General features: G+C 42.0%; 1 protein-coding gene across 1 annotated transcript in view; it reads left to right on the forward strand.

Annotated features, from left to right (window-relative positions):
* Positions 1-205: 205 nt before the first annotated feature.
* IFT172 (intraflagellar transport 172) overlaps positions 206-17,233 on the forward strand; it is a 43,244-nt gene continuing 26,216 nt past the window's right edge. Inside the window, exons 1-16 of the mRNA XM_036873660.1 lie at positions 206-385; positions 2,978-3,121; positions 3,698-3,810; positions 4,240-4,279; positions 4,585-4,650; positions 4,862-4,941; positions 5,160-5,247; positions 6,075-6,289; positions 7,196-7,319; positions 7,722-7,817; positions 8,728-8,889; positions 9,250-9,303; positions 9,545-9,648; positions 9,823-9,908; positions 12,727-12,839; positions 13,823-13,990. Coding sequence (XP_036729555.1) covers positions 347-385; positions 2,978-3,121; positions 3,698-3,810; positions 4,240-4,279; positions 4,585-4,650; positions 4,862-4,941; positions 5,160-5,247; positions 6,075-6,289; positions 7,196-7,319; positions 7,722-7,817; positions 8,728-8,889; positions 9,250-9,303; positions 9,545-9,648; positions 9,823-9,908; positions 12,727-12,839; positions 13,823-13,990 — 1,692 coding nt within the window. The 5' untranslated portion in view covers positions 206-346. The remainder of the gene's footprint in view (positions 386-2,977; positions 3,122-3,697; positions 3,811-4,239; positions 4,280-4,584; positions 4,651-4,861; positions 4,942-5,159; positions 5,248-6,074; positions 6,290-7,195; positions 7,320-7,721; positions 7,818-8,727; positions 8,890-9,249; positions 9,304-9,544; positions 9,649-9,822; positions 9,909-12,726; positions 12,840-13,822; positions 13,991-17,233) is intronic.

The raw sequence follows: 17,233 nt of genomic DNA on the forward strand, positions 1-17,233 counted from the left end.
TACATCGAACAGCTAGAGAGACTACGATTACGTAGGACCCCGGAGATTGCGGAAGGCTTGTGGGCGTGGCTGGAGTTTGGGTTTGCATGCCACGATGGGATTGGTCGAGGAGAGAATTCATCAAGCCCTCTGGTGGGGGGTGGGTCCCGGATCCCTCCCTAGACCTCACTGCGGCTGCGCGGGTTCTGTTTTGCTTCGCTGCGAACCTACGCGGTGACCTTGCGACGCGTGTCGCGCTCAGGTCGCTTCTGCGTCAGCAGCTGCCGCTGCGGCTGCGTGGCGGGTTGTCCAGGTAACCACGGGAGTTGTCCGCTATCTGTTGGCATCTGAGAGACAGGTGTTCGTTATGCAGTTGAAGCACCTGAGGACCCTGCTGAGCCCCCAGGTGAGGAGTCGCGTGCCTCTTCCCTCCCTCGCCCGCCTTAATGTTCCAAGAAAAGTGGGGGACTGAAGTTTAAAAACGTTGAGCGCCTACTGTGTGCAGAAGACCGAAGGCTATAGTTGTGATTCGGACTCTGCTACGTCCATAGAGTGTTGAGTAGGTGAGATGGAGTGCTGAGCACCGTAGCTTTCATTTCGTTCCATTTAACGAATCGGTTGTGTACCAGGTCCCATGGTGGGGCTCCAGGGGATCCAGAACTTGCTCAGTTGTTGCCCTTGCCTTCAAGAGGCTCGTACTAGAGGCAGAGGCGCACGTGTAAACAACGAACATTAATCTCCACCTCTCAAATAAGCGCTTTAGGTGTAAGCCCACCTAAAGGAGTGCAGACGACCACACCGTTCGTTCTGATAGTGAAGATCCCAGATTCAGAAGAGGCTGGACACTGGGGGAGGAACCCTAGAACATGGTGAAGAAAGGCTGGGTTTCGGAGTCAGGAGGCCAGAATTCAAGTCCTAGCACCCCACTACTTTAAATAAATGACCGGATACCCCTGACTTTAGCCTTTATCACACAGGCTCTCTGAGCACTCACCCAAACGTCTACATTTGGAAAACGGGAGTAATAATAATCGCAGCCTTAGGGGGTTAGGGGGAAGAATTAAAGGAAGTAGTATACACAAGAGAACGTTGTAAACTGAAAAGTAGCGTGAAAACTGATAGACAAGAGAGAAGGACATTCAAAATGCAAAGGACAAAATAATAGAAAGCTAATAAGAATATCTGTCATAACTGAATGTTTAAGGTGTACCAGGGCAGCGTAAGTAAAGAAGCTAGTGTTGCGGATTATGGAGTCAGACACACGTGGATTTAAATCTTGGTTCTGCCACTTAAACTGTGTTTGTAAACTTGAGCAAATTACTTAACCTTTCTGGGCCTCAGTTTCCCCATCTGTAAAAGATGCATAATAATAGCTTCTACCTTAGTTATGAGATAAAATGAGATAATGCATATCAAGCACTTAGCAAAGTGCCTAGTCCACGCTTGTTAAAGGTTAGCTATTATTCCGTTCTCTACCTCATGTAATCCTCGCTACAGTCCTGTGAGGTACATATTGTAGAGAAAGGAGAATTGATTGATTATGAGAATCAGGAAGGCTTCACAGAGAGTGTGGCTTTAAGAGAATAGAAGGAAATTAGAACAAAAGAGAGGTGTGCTCATTGCTCAGTAAACTGTTCTCTGAATCTGTATTTCTAAAATTCCTTTACCCTAATGGAATAATTGGAAATGAAATCTTCCTTCAATCTTTCAAAATAAGATGATGTCACGATGCAGGTAAGGGCTGAATGCCCAGGATTGGGCAAAATGATTAAGGAAGATGATTGGCAACAATTGACAAGCCCTCTACCCTCCTAACCTAATTTAGTCAAGAGTTGGAGGGGGCTAAAGGTGGTGGTGTGGCTATTTTCTGACTCCAGTTTGAGGATTTTGATGAAAAATGCCTTTTTTACCTCTGACTTTGGAAGTGGGTAGGTTAGGAGTAAAAAGTAACAATGTTTTAAGCCAGGGCTCTAGAGCCCAAGCAGTTAAACAATTGGAGCAGAAATTAAATTTTTTATTTCAAGGAGGGAAATCCTTAGTGCAGAACCACAGACCACCAGGGCTGGTGGTGGAAGGGACAAACATGACAAGAATAATTCACTGGGAGTTGATCGCTTCTAACTTGGGCTTCTGTGAAGTGGATTGTTAAGGGTAAAAAAAGACAAAAACCAAAGTGGCATTGTTTATCCTGTCTCAACTCTGATTATTTTACTTCCCATTCCAGAACTTTCACTGTCTCTCCCTTTCCTACCAAATAAGCCCAAACTCAGCCTGGCTTCAAAGACCCTTGTTGAACTGGCCTCTGTCTGTTTTTCCTGCCTCACCTCCTCTATTCTGCTATTTACAATATAGTTTCAGCTAAATTAAATTACTATTTATTGACCAGAACTTGCCATTGCTCATGCCATTCCTTCTACCTCAGGTAATTTCCCTACCTAACTGTATCCATTCTTCAAAGCTTAATGTTGATCATTTAAGTGGAAAATTATCTCAGGCTTTTCCAAACTATTACAGTGCTTTATATGTGCCTCTCTTATGGGACTTTTCCCGTTTTTTGTACCATCTTATTAGATCCTTGGGCAGGGACCATGTTTTGCTCCTTGTCTCTCTCTTAGCACTTGGCCAAGTGCCTTTTTTATTAAGGTACTCAAAAAACATTAATTGAATGAATGGCTAAAGACCAAAACTTTGCAGTTATTTCAGTAGCAGACCTGGGGAATGAGGGAATAAGGAGGCCACTGCAGGGACACATTGGTACAGTTGATTTACCATGTCACCTCTTAGTGCATTTGCATTATGGGTTTCTAGAAGCACTTTGTTCTCACCATCCAGGGCTCTATAGCCTTGGAGACCTGGATGGATTATGGGCATCTCTTTGTTTTAAGGACTGTGCTAGAAGGAAAATTGACCAGAGTCACACTAGAAGTAATGGAACTAGAAATGCTTCTGGCATTCTAGACCAGCACCTGGGTTTATTTTTGCCCCTTTCCTTCTGCAGGATGGAGCTGCAAAGGTCACCTGCATGGCATGGTCCCAGAACAATGCCAAATTTGCTGTCTGCGCAGTGGACCGAGTGGTGTTGCTGTATGATGAACATGGGGAGCGAAGAGATAAATTCTCCACCAAACCAGCCGACATGAAGGTGAAGGGAATATTCATGTGTACCTTAATCTGTTGATGGGACCCTATAAATCTAGAAAACTTCCTATCCTGCTTCCTAGACACAGGCATAGGAAATGGCCCGCCCTTCCTTTTCTCAGTATAAAGCCCTCAAGCCCACTGCAGTCACACATGCACCTTTTCTTTTTTTTTTTTTCTTTTTTTAGATTAGAGCATAGTATTCTTTTTTTATATATAAATTTATTTTTTTAAAATTTATTTATTTGTGGCTGCCTTGGGTCTTCGTTGCTCCGTGAGGGCTTTCTCTAGTTGTGGCGAGTGAGGGATACTCTTTGTTGCAGTGTGTGGGCTTCTCACTGTGGTGGCTTCTCTTGTTGTGGAGCACGGGCTCTAGGCGCACAGGCTTCAGTAGTTGTAGCTCGCGGGCTTAGTTGCTCTGCGGCATGTGGGAGCTTCCCGGACCAGGGCTCGAACCCATGTCGCCTGCACTGGCAGGCGGATTCTTAACCACTGTGCCACCAGGGAAGTCCACCTTTTCTTCCCTTTTAAGGATACTCATTACTTCTTTTTCTTTCCTTTTTTTCTTTTTGACTCTTAGTATGGCAGGAAGAGCTATATGGTGAAGGGCATGGCTTTTTCTCCTGATTCCACCAAGATTGCCATAGGACAGACTGACAACATCATCTATGTCTACAAGATTGGAGAAGATTGGTGAGGATAGAGATTGGGAGATGGGGTGTCCCAGAGAAGAAGGGAAAGGCAGGAAGAAATGCCTCACTGGAAGGGGGAATAGAGAGGATGAGGAGCCAAGCTGGGACTTGGAAGGTAGAGGCCTTCTGGAGTCTGTTGTTGTAGCTTCCCTACCTTTGCGTGCACCACGTGTTCTATGATCCCATCCCTGGAAGAGTCAGTCTTAGATCAACAAGGAAGCCCTGTGAGATCCTGGGGAGCCCGGAGTGATGTTTTGTCTTTGTTATTCTTCCAAAGCTACTCAGGCTCCTCTGAGGGCCTCTGTGGAGAGGTAGGAAACACTAGCGGGCCAGGGAAGGTATCTACAATTCCTCCCCTCCCGCAGCATCATTTGTGGCAGTTTATTCATGGAAGTGGTTTGTAATATGCTTCCCTCCTTTTATTTGACAGGGGTGACAAGAAAGTCATCTGTAACAAGTTCATCCAGACGGTAAAGTTCAAACCAGTCCCTGGGAGATTAGGACGAACAAGCATGTATCAGTATATCCGCTTATAAATACAACCAGAAGTTGCATTTGTTAACATCTGGCTCTGCCTTTTCCTACTGCGTGAATGGTACTGCCTGCCTGCTCATCCCCCTGCGCTTTCCTCCTTAGAGCCCAGTTGTGTCCCCTCCTCTCCTTCCCTACAGGGGGTTGGAGTGGTGGCATGTGGTGGGCTGTCCAGGTTCAGGTTGTTATCAGTGTGCTGACATACACAGACAGCTTTATCCTTTTCATTCTTTCTTTCTTACAGAGCGCTGTTACTTGTCTGCAGTGGTCAGCAGAATACATCATTGTCTTTGGACTGGCTGAAGGGAAGGTAAAGGCGGGAAGAGAAACACAGGAGAGGTTGTGCGTGGGGATAATGGTCTGGAAAGAGGTATACGGTTAATCTTCTCCCTTAGGGTCAAGTTGTGTACTGGGGAGACTACCCAGGGGACAGTTTTCGGTTTTTTTCTTTTTCTTTCCTTAGGACCTGGGTGAAATTGAAAGTAGCCTAACCAGACTTTTGTCCATTCTCCCATTTTCAGGTTCGTTTAGCAAACACCAAAACTAATAAATCATCTACCATCTATGGGACAGATTCTTACGTGGTGTCCCTGACAACGAAGTGAGTAAGGGAGAGCGGTATCCCAAAAGCTTGGAAATGGTAGGAGAAGCTATAGGGGACTCTGGACTGGGGGACCATAGTATGAAAGATGGAGAGAGCTGGTAGCAGGAACCGCAGGTAGGGTAGTGTTTGACAGAGAAAGGGGACTTTCTTGGTGAGACAGGATGCTCTAATGTCTTCCTGTATTTCTCTCCTTTCCTCCTTTTCCCCTTTTTTAGTTGCTCTGGGAAAGGAATTCTCTCTGGTCATGCAGATGGCACCATTGTTAGGTATTTCTTTGATGATGAAGGCTCTGGAGAGTCACAGGTATGAATAAAGGATGCTCTGGAATAGGGGAGAAGGAAATCCCAAGAACTCTCCGAGAGGAGGTTGGACATCTAAGGAATTTAGATCATGGTGCTGGGAGAAGAGGCTAGAGGAATGAGACCTCAGGCAGAGAGACACTTGGATGTGGCCACAGAAAGGATTTGTTTTTCGGAGGCCAGAGCTTAATATTTATGGGAAAGGATGAATCATGTGGAAGGGACCTTCAGGCAAAGAGAAATAAAGACTCCGAGAGTAATGAAAAGTGAAAATTATTCTCATTTATGTAAAATATATATTCATGTATATAAATTCATAGAAAGAAAGGGTTGTTTACTCTTGAGAGGGAAAATATGGGGGATTAAAGGAAGGTTCATGTTTTAATCTATGTAATTCTCTATTGTTTGAATCATTTACGTTAAGAATTACTTGTGTAATAATTAAATGTATCCCTCCTGGAATAAAGGGGCCATATGCTCCCTGTGGGCCTATACGGTATGGGTTAATGTGTAGGACAGCTTCCTTTGGGGGGCCTTATTAGGTGAATATTAAAGATCTGCAGACACAAGTATTTTGAGGTTCCATCTTGAACACAAGATCAATAAGTGTGTATTTGTATATATGTCATAAAAGATGTGTGTGTGAGTGTAAGACAGAAAGATAATTTGTGAAGTCTTCGGATTAAGATGTGTTAGGGTGGGAAAATGTTGGGAGAAAGATTTCTGCAGAGTAGGATGGTCAGAGTGAGTGTGTCAGATGCTAGGAATGAGAAATTTCTGAGGTGGAGTCCTCAGAGTCAGAGTGATTGAAACCCTCTACTTCTGTCTTAGGGGAAGTTGGTGAACCACCCATGCCCACCCTATGCCTTGGCTTGGGCAACCAACAGCATTGTGGCTGCAGGCTGTGATCGGAGGATTGTGGCCTATGGAAAGGAAGGCCACGTGCTACAAACTTTTGACTATAGCCGTGACCCTCAGGAACGGGAGTTCACCACAGCTGCAGCAAGTCCTGGGGGCCAGTCTGTTGTGCTGGGAAGTTATGACAGGTGGGTCTCCTTTCCAGTTGCAGCTTCTGCCTGCTTTCCCTGTGTACACTCTTCTTTAGTCCAGTTTTGCTTCTCAACCAGAGTGGGAGACTGGATCAGAATCAAGTGATTCTTAAGTTTTAATTCATGCACTTTCCTCTTCCTGCTCCCACCATCCGTTGGCATGTCTGCAGTTCCAAAACGCACCATGCTCTTGTTGTGTCACTGCCTCTCCCCGGGATTCCACAGCAGAATTCATCTCCACTTTCTTTGTGTTCCCTTTGCCCCTTTTCAGACCACTGGCTTAGTGTTTATCACATTATATTATACTTTGGTGTTTGTATCTAACTGGTTAAATTGAAGAGCCCTTGAGAAGAGGGCCTATTATTCATTTTTTTTTAAGTCTCCAGGGCCTAGATTAGCATCTAGTATATAATACATGCTCAAATGTTTGGTAAATGAATGAATGAATGAATGAATGAATGAATGATGGAACGGTGAATAAATAGCTAGAGTCTGGGTCCCATCTCTTCCTTGGAGCACTTTTAACCCCAGCTTGTCAGTCCTGTCTTTCTGTCCCCTTCAGTCTCATGTGTGTCTCTTCCTTTCTTTCTTCTCTGACTCCTACCATTTCTCTTTTCTTTTTCCATGTTTCTCTATTGCTAACAGCTCATTTTTCTCACCAGCCACAATCTATTTTTATTTTCTCCACTCCTATCTCTCTTACTCCATTTTACTTTTGACTTGATTTTCCCAATTTACTTCCTTTGAACCCTTTTGTCCTCTCCTACTAGACCTCCCAACTTGTCTGTTCTCTTTTATTTCCTCTGTTCTCTGATGTAGCAAGACTAATTTCCTTCCGTTACAGGCCCATTTTCAGTTTTTCTCAGCCTCCAACTCTTCTAAAATCCACGTACTTAATTTCAGACTACGGGTACTCAACTGGAGCCCTCGAAGAAGCATCTGGGAAGAGGCAAAGCCCAAGGAGATTGCCAACTTATACACCATCACTGCCTTGGCCTGGAAGCGGGATGGCTCACGACTCTGTGCGGTGTGTGACTAGTAACCCCTTCCTGCTTTGGTGACTTTCTTCAAATTAAGAGAAATCCCACCTTATCCTAAAGCACTCTCTTCTGACACTAGAGAATCTCCTCTTCCCTTTTGACCACAACCTAAAACTCTGAAAGAGAAATGCATACCTTATTGGAGGCCAAATGGAACAAGAGTTTTATAGGCAGGGATAATTTCTCCCTTACATCCCATCACTATGTGATTCTCTTGAGTCCTGCAATTGCCACCTCTTTCCTGCTGGTACTTCCAAAAACTACCAGCCCTTTTACTGCCAACTCTTCTGTAGATTCTAGAACCTAGGATTTGAGAGTGTCTCTAAATACCCTCTACATGCCTACATACTGTGTGTGTTAACCCTTTATGCTGTCACTTTCCCTTCCAGGGCACACTCTGTGGTGGAGTGGAACAGTTTGACTGCTGCCTCCGAAGGAGCATTTACAAGAATAAGTTTGAGTTGACGTATGTGGGACCTAGCCAGGTAAGCGGCTGATAGCCTGCCACACTGAGATTTTGCCATGGCTCACTCATCCTTGTAGTACTTCCCTGCGGTCTGGCCACAGCACAGAGTCAAATTAACCTCTGGCCAAGCTGTTCTGAGGAATAGAATGTGTCAGGGCAACTCTCTGGCAACTTTCTTGCTGTAGTTCTTACAGCTTATTGTAAGAAAAGGATTAACCACCAGGTTTAAGGGGTACAGAGATTGCCATTTACATCTTCCTGGTTTAAAACTTCACTGCCTATAGGATGGCAACTGGGGAAGTTGATAAATAGGATTATAATTCTGAATTCTTTTGTTGTAAGGCCTCTGAACTCACTGTGTATGATGTTGCAAGCTCATTTCTTAGTTTCTGAGCCCACTTTTCTCTTTTCTCTACCTCCACCCTCCTTTCCTTCATTTATTATTCATTGATTCCTTTAGTCTTCCATTTTCTCCAGAAATATTTATCCATTCTTTATGTGTCAGCACCGTTAAGCATTGAGAATTCAAAGATAGTTATCTGTAATCCATTGTCCCTTATTTGAGAAGATCGTTCTAGCAAAGGAGACAGACATATCAGAAAATAATACAGCACACTGTGGTAAAGTTATCATAAAAGTTTGTACAAAGAGCTACAGGAACATAGGGAGAGTGATTGGTTTAACCCAGTGGAACTTTCAGAATCATATGTATTATAAACATCAAAAGAGATAATATATTAAAGCATTTCATAAATAGTGAAGCATTATGTAAATGTGAGGTGTCCCTTTTACCAAGAATATCCTAGGCCAGGCAAGGAAAAAAGATGTTACTTTGTTTAGCCCTGTGAAGGTGGGCGAAGGGCACAGCATGTTCACCCCTCTTTCGGACTGGGGGAAGCCTGGGGAGCTCAGACTCGTCTCCTACCAAGGTGATTGTGAAGAACCTCTCATCGGGGACCCGAGTGGTACTCAAGTCACACTATGGCTATGAGGTGGAAGAGGTGAAAATCCTGGGGAAGGAACGCTACCTGGTGGCCCACACGTCAGACACACTGTTGCTGGGGGACCTGAACACCAATCGCCTTAGTGAGGTAGGAACCAAAAATGGAGAGGTGGGGAATGGGGCGTCCTGAGGTGCTACTCAGGCAAGCCAGGGTCGCTGGGGGAAGATCTCCATGGGAAGCTCTGACATTCTGGTGTTGGGGAACGTGGCTTCAGGGAATGAGACCCAGGAGGCTTAGAATCCCGGAATATGAATCACCGTTGTTGGACTGTTTTTACACCATCTCCCAGAAGCTTAGGGACTAGGGCAAAATCTGACATAGCCTCTCTTTTGTGCAATGTCAAAGCGTCCCCCAATTCGATCTCTCTGCATCCCACCCTGTTGTTCTTTCAGCATCATCTTGGATAGTTATCCACATTGTTCCCTATGTCTTTTCCCCCCTTAACAGGTAGCTTGGCAGGGATCTGGTGGCAATGAGAAGTATTTCTTTGAAAATGAAAATGTGAGTAGAGTTTGATTCACCATCACTGTCCTGATAAGCCTCCTTCTAGCTTCCGTGTAGCAGGATGGCAAGTGGCAAGGGGTTGAGGAAACAGCAGATAAAGAGGGAGGGTGAAATAGGCAGAGGAACAGAATAAACAGAAAGGTGGGTGTCACTTTGAACTCATGGTACACCTCCCTCGACTGATTTTCTCTTTCTTCATGTAATCTTTCCACTGTATAACAATTCCATTCATCCCCAGGTATGCATGATCTTCAATGCCGGAGAGCTAACGCTGGTGGAATATGGGAGTAATGATACCCTGGGTTCTGTACGTACTGAATTCATGAACCCCCATCTCATCAGGTAACCCCACAAGGTTCTCTAAATTTTTGAAACCCAAAAGAATTCCTTTTGACTTCTAACTCCTATATCCTCAGGTTAATCTAAAATCTTCATCCCATATGGTATTTCAGAGCTCTTATTAAACATCCCAGCTACCTAAACCCATTTTGCCTCACCTGACCCTTCATGTTTCAGTGTCCGTATTAATGAGAGGCGCCAGCGAGGAATGGAGGATAATAAGAAATTGGCTTATCTTGTTGATGTTAAGACTATTGCTGTAGGTGAGTAAGACTCTCTCATAATTGTAATAACAAAATAGATGTTTGTAAAGCACTTCCCTGTCACAGGATTGTGTGCAGAGGAGAATCCAGGAATCTGAGAGGCATCAGGTAAATGTGTGACCTCATTCTTACAGTGGATATGTGAAATGTTTAAATCCATATGTGTATGTCTATATCTGGAAGTCTAGATACAGATGCATTGGTATGTATAGGCCTGCCCATATAATTATTCATGTTCTCTAGGCATATATCTCAGGGCTGGAAAATTGTGAATTGTAGAAAAGAACCATTAGCAAATTTAAGAATTTTCCTGTTTAGACTTCATAGGATCACAGATTCTTAGAACTGGAAGGGGCCTTACTTTCTGTTTAGTTTGTCGTTAATAAGTAGTGATGACAAACTTTATGTGCATTTCACAAATGTTCAGATTTATAAATCGTATTGTATATATTAATAGTTAATTTTTTATCATGAAATGTTTTAAGCATAGGAAAAAAGTATAAAGAATAGCATGGTATTCTCTAAAAAGTTTAGAGAATAACTTATCCAGGTAGTGTAGGTAATAAGAACAGGGCTCTGGAGTCAAACCTCCCCACTTCTCTACTTACTACCTGTGTAATCATAGGTAAATTACTTCACCTTTCTGTATCTCAATTTCCTCATCTACAAAATGGGGATAAAAATAGGACCTACTTCATATGAAAAGCACTTAGACTAGTGCCTAGTATATAATAAGTGCTTAATAAATGTTAGCTATTCATAATAATAATATTATTATTACTTGTGTACCCATACCCAGTTCTGTCAAATCCTTACATTTCATTATTTTTACCTTGGATCTTTTCTCTCTTCTCTATTGATGGACATTTGTTGGTTTTTCACTGTTACAGTATTTCAGTTCTCTAAGGTTTATACCCAGCATGGAATTGCTGAATCGTAAAAGAGGTACATCTTCAGTTTCACTGAATATTTCCAAATTGCTCTCTGAAGAGGTTGTACCAATTTACACTCCCACCCCAGTTACAGTTCCACTTCCTCTCCAATGCTTGAAGTTGCCGGACTTCATTATTTGGCTCAATCTGTTGTATATGGAAATATATTTCATTGTTTTAATTTTTTTGTTCATTTGTTTATTGGCCATTTGGATTTCTTCTGTGAATTGCCAGTTCATATCCGTTGCCTATTTTTAAAATTAGGTTGTCTTTTCTTTATTTACGTGAAGGAGTTCTGTGTGTGTGTGTACAGGCTTTGATGGTTATTTGCATTGCAGCTATTGTCTCAGCCTGTGGCTTGTCTTTTCTCTCCTTTTCAGCACTTCTTAGTATTTAGACATTTTTAAGTTTAATGTAGTCCGTTTTATCACTTTTTTTTTACTGAAGTATAGTTCAATTTACAGTGTTGTATATCACTTTTTAATAAATAGTTTGTGGTTTTTGAGGTCTTATTTAAGAAATCCCTCCCTACTCCCTCCTGTATTTTGGCATTTAAAATTTTGCTTTTTACCTGGAATTTATTTTTGTGCATAATGTGGGTAGGAATCTAATTTTATTTTTTTTCCATATGTTTAACCATTGTTCGAAAGTCCATTCTTCACTCACTAGTATGTAATGTCATCTCTCATAAATCAAGTTTCCATATACATATGGGTCTGTTCTTAAGATATTTTTATATTTCATGAATTTTCTATTTCACCTGAAGTTGCTGAGCTCAGAAATGTAAGTATCTGTAATAGAAATAATAATACAGTCCAGTGGCCTAAGTTCTAAGTTCCAGTGGCCTAAGTTCTCTCAGCAGTAATGAGCTGTGAGATTTTGGACAAGTCACCTCACTCTGTAGGTCTTATCTTCAATGTACATTGACAGAGTTCTTCTCTTAACCATTTTGGGTCATCAACCCCTTTGAGTATCTAATTAAAAGCATAGATCCTTTCCCAGAAAAATATCTACATGCATAATTTTGTATGTAATTTCAGGGTGCTCGCAGAAATAGGGTCCCCACAGCTCTAGCATTCTATGGTTGTACTTATAATCGGGGCATTAAAACATGGATTTATCATTTTGCTTTTTAATTAAAGGAAAATTCATTTTTAAGTTGGTCTTCCCAGTAGTGGACATCCGCTGGCATTTGGTCTTTAGCTTAAGCATAGGTAACAAAAGCAGGCACATTGCTTGTTGATAATGTATATCAATAAGACCTGTGAATGGGCTTTGTTCAAGAGACTCCCTGAAAGCACCCTAGCCAACCCTGAGTGGTCTGTTCTAAACATGACTGTTTCTTATATTGCCTACGAAATTCAGACCAAACTAATATTCATCCTCTGCACTGACCAGCCTAACTTTAGTTAGAGGTTCCTCCTATTTTGTCTGTGTGCCTTCACCACTCTTTGTCCCTAAGTGTTCTTGTATCACTGCCACTCAAATATGCAGGTACCTCCTTGGAGCACGTATGATCACCAGGGTCATTTCGTTCATCAGCTTTCTCTCACTGGTGTGTTTGCTCTAATTGTGGTTCATCATGAGAACAGAAGCCAGTTGCTCCATAGTTCTGACCTGCTCTGAGACAACTCTGAGAGTCCCAGAGAGGAATCACATTTCTTGATGAGTCTGGATCTTTTGAGTTAATAACTGCAGGGTTAAACAAAACCTCTACAATTTTAGAAGAAATACAGCATCTTAAGGATCTTAGCAAAATTATGTTGTACCGCCCATTTACATTCCTGAGTGACATTCTCTAGACTAATGCAACATTGTTAAAGCCAGACTTTCACAGGCCACCTCATGCCTTGTATGTGATTAACCCTGTTTCCTTTACTCTCTAGTGGACCTGATTGGTGGCTACAACATTGGCACCATCAGCCATGAGAGCCGTGTGGATTGGCTGGAACTTAATGAGACTGGGCACAAACTTCTCTTCAGGGACCGGAAACTTCGTGTGAGGAGGGTTACTAAGGCCTTAGCCATAGACTGGTCCATAAAGGATGTGGTACTAGCTGCCAGCAGGGACTGTGGGAGGCAAGATAGGACATCATTTCTTGGGGCTATGCCATTAGCATAGCAAAAGGCACAGAAGAATCAACATTCTTTGTATCTGCTATCACCACCCATCCCATTTTACCCTTCAGGAGATTGTGTCATGATGGCACCAAAGTCAAGAGAGGAATTTGGGAGTTGATGTCTCTCTTACTATTCACAAATCTGTGCCCTCATGAAACATCCTTACCCCTGCATTCCTCTTCCTCACGCCTAGCTGACCTTAGCCCACACCTACTGCTCCAGTGCTCTTCAGCGACACTTATCTGACGGCACTGAAGCTGGCTTGAGGACAGTCTCCCCCTAGCCCCTTATTGATTCTGATCTCAATATGGTATCACCAAAGAGTTCAACCTCAGGGGCAAAAGGGACTCTCTGGTGATTTTTTGTTTCATTTTCATTGTGATGTGAAAGCCATCACAAATTTCCAGACCATTTAATTCATCTGGTGCCCTTACTTTTGTAATCCAGGCTGGTAACTCTGGCCCAGAGTTATTCTAAGAATGAAAGTCTGGGACTTCCCTGGTGGTCCACTGGTTAAGACTCCGCACTTCCACTGCAGGGGGTGCAGGTTCAATCCCTGGTCAGGAACTAAGATCCCACCTGCCTTGCAGCGCAGCCAAAAAAAAGTCTGACCTTCACCTAACTTAAATTCCTAGGGTGTAGATCTTTGCTCTTTTGATCATCTCTTATTTGGCCAGAGTCAGAATATGCCAACTCAGCATAAGCTTGAAGGGTTTATGGTTGAAGATCAGTAAGCTTTGAAATTCAGCATGTACCTGACTGGTGGGTTAGCTCACCACGTTTCACCATTAGGAAAATTGTCAAGATGAGAAGACACCCTTATCTCCTTTTACTTGTGCTATCTGCTTCTTCCTCCTTCAGTTGCACCTGTACGACATTGAGAGCTGCTCTAAGACAATGATCCTCAGCTTCTGCTCCTACGTGCAGTGGGTCCCAGGAAGTGATGTGCTGGTAGCTCAGAACCGAAACAACTTGTGTGTGTGGTACAACATTGAGGCACCTGAGAGAGTCACCATGTCCTCTATCAGGGTATGTTGACACAGGGCACCTCAGACATAGTGTTGAGCTGATTAATTAGAACCCTGAGTAGGCTCTGAAGTGTGCTTGGTTTCTCTGCCCACCACCCGTAATCTCTTTAATAGAGTTGGCAGGTGACGCTTAGACTCCTTCCCACAGTGGACCAGGCCCCAGAGCCATCCTTGTTCAGATTCCTGACATTATATTAGACCCTTGGAGTATGGGTCTCTATTATAGTGGGAATTCACCAAGTCATAACATGGAGTCCCCTTAGGCTGGAAGATCCCCAATAGGAGGAGTAGTTCCGTATCACCTCCTTGTGTGCTGATTCTCTGTTACAAGCCATTCAGAGTTCCATTTTTTTAAGACTGCTGATCAGACCCTCTCTCCTATCCCACGACAACATCACACACACAAGTAATATTCCAAAATCTGGGAGGAGCCTATGCAAACAGAGAAAAGAGGCCCCTATGGTAGGCTAGGATGACTGGTGTGGGTGTGGGTAGAGCACTTGATACTTCCTTTTTGTTCTTTCTATATCTCTTTTTTTCTCCTTTTTTGCCTCATTTTAGACTGATTAAGGTTGAGTTTTTGTGAGGGGTCGGGGGGTTGTCCTTTTCTAAATACTCTTTTTTTCACTTTTTTGGTTTGAAGGTTACACATCCTATTTCTATAGCAGTTACCCTTAGAAGTTCACCATGTATTTAAATTAACAAGGTCTAAAGTTAATCAGCATCTAACCCCCCCTGCACTGCAAACAATACAAGGACCATAAAAGACTTTAAATGTGATTACCTCCCCTTTGCCATTGTTGTCTAGTATTTTGGTTCCCTTCTGTTATCCCCAAAGTTAGACATTATTATTTTATACAGACAGAATTTGTATAGATTTACCATCATAGTGCCAGTTTCTCTGTTCACCTTTTCCTTTTGCATTGCTGATCTTCCCTCTGGAGTTATTTTTCTTCCTCTTCTTGAAGAATATCATTTAGAAGTTTCTGGGGGTTTTTTTTGAATTTTTGAATTTTATTTTATTTTTTATACAGCAGGTTCTTATTAGTTATCTATTTTATACATCTTATTGTATACATGTCAATCCCAATCTCCCAATTCATCCCACCACCAACCCACCCCCCCCGCCACTTTCCCCCCTTGGTGTCCATACATTTGTTCTCTACATCTGTGTCTCTATTTCTGCCCTGCAAACCAGTTCATCTGTGCCATTTTTCTAGGTTCCACATATATGCGTTAATATACGATATTTGTTTTTCTCTTTCTGACTTACTTCACGCTGTATGACAGTCTCTAGATCCATCCACGTCTCTACAAATGACCCAGTTTCGTTCCTTTTTATGGCTGAGTAATATTCCATTCTTTATATATACCACATCTTCTTTATCCGTTCGTCTGTCGATGGGCGTTTAGGTTGCTTCCATGACCTGGCTATTGTAAATAGTGCTGCAGTGAACACTGGGGTGCATGTGTCTTTTTGAATTATGGTTTTCTCTGGGTGTATGCCCAGTAGTGGGATTGCTGGGTCATATGGTAATTCTGTTTTTAGTTTTTTAAGGAACCTCCATAGTGTTCTCCATAGTGGCTGTATCAATTTACATTCCCACCAACAGTGCAAGGGGGTTCCCTTTTCTCTAAACCCTCTCCAGCATTTGTTGTTTGTAGATTTTCTTTTTTTCACACACACACACACTGTATTTTATTTTTACAAGACATAAATAGACTGACACCAAGCATTGTACATGGATGACCACAACAAAAGCAACAATGATTGCAATTACCAAACATGAAACACACTCATACTATGTCATAATATTGACATTCAGTCCAGTAATCCTCCACTGTAACAGCTCCTTTACTTTGCAGTGAAAATTGATTTGTATATTCTTTGCCTCTGAGTCCTTGTGGGATTTTTTTTTTTTTTAATTCAGACAGAAAGTCACAAAAATTATACTCATCCTCATCAGTTCACTCAGTCCCATGTAATTAATTTTTTTTTTCATCTTGATCTTTTGTTAGCACTTTTATGAGTTCATCAGTTTTTCATTAGAGTTCTGAAAATGCTTATTCATTCAGTTCAGCAGTACAGTCAGTTACCAGAAACCTGTACTTGTCAGAGTCTTTTCCATGAATTTCTTGAAGATGAAACCCTTTTATAGGAACATATTTGCAAAATCATCAGAGTACACCCAGAACTGTCTGTAAATGACAAAACACTTAAAAATGACCACGGTTAAAGATTTGATGAAAGTTCATAATAATGCAGTTGACAAGAAAATTAGTTATTTCTGAGATATACATTTTAAAGTAATAACTAGGATTATTACTTATAACATTATACCAGAACATATAAGATTTTTAGAAATTTCATGTAATGTCTGAAACATTTATATTAACATATTTCCATACATATTTCCATACAAATACAAATATAAGATTTTTAGAAATTTCATGTAATGTCTGAAACATTTATATTAACATATTTCCATACAAATAACCCAATGAAAGTTTAGTATTAGTTGTTTTGTTTGTTTTTTTATACTGCAGGTTCTTATTAGGCATCAGTTTTACACACATCAGTGTATACATGTCAATCCCAATTGCCCAATTCAGCACACCACCATCCCCACCTCACCGCAGTCTTCCCCCCTTGGTGTCCATATGACCATTCTCTACATTTGTGTCTCAACTTCTGCCCTGCAAACTGGCTCATCTGTACCATTTTTCTAGGTTCCACATACATGCATTAATATACGATATTTGTTTTTCTCTTTCTGACTTACTTCACTCTGTATGACAGTCTCTAGATCCATCCACGTCTCAACAAATGACTCAATTTCGTTCCTTTTTATGGCTGAGTAATATTCCATTGTATATATGTACCACATCTTCTTTATCCATTCGTCTGTTGATGGGCATTTAGGTTGCTTCCATGACCTGGCTATTGTAAATAGTGCTGCAATGAACATTCGGGTGCATGTGTCTTTTTGAATTACGGTTTTCTCTGGGTATATGCCCAGTAGTGGGATTGCTGGGTCATATGGTAATTCTATTTTTAGTTTTTTAAGGAACCTCCGTACTGTTCTCCATAGTGGCTGTATCAATTTACATTCCCACCAACAGTGCAAGAGGGTTCCCTTTTCTCCACACCCTCTCCAGCATTTGTTGTTTGTAGATTTTCTGATGATGCCCATTCTAACAGGAGTGAGGTGATACCTCATTGTAGTTTTGAGTTGCATTTCTC

Source organism: Balaenoptera musculus, chromosome 13 (genome assembly GCF_009873245.2).
Source record: "Balaenoptera musculus isolate JJ_BM4_2016_0621 chromosome 13, mBalMus1.pri.v3, whole genome shotgun sequence".
NCBI classification, from domain to species: domain Eukaryota; kingdom Metazoa; phylum Chordata; class Mammalia; order Artiodactyla; family Balaenopteridae; genus Balaenoptera; species Balaenoptera musculus.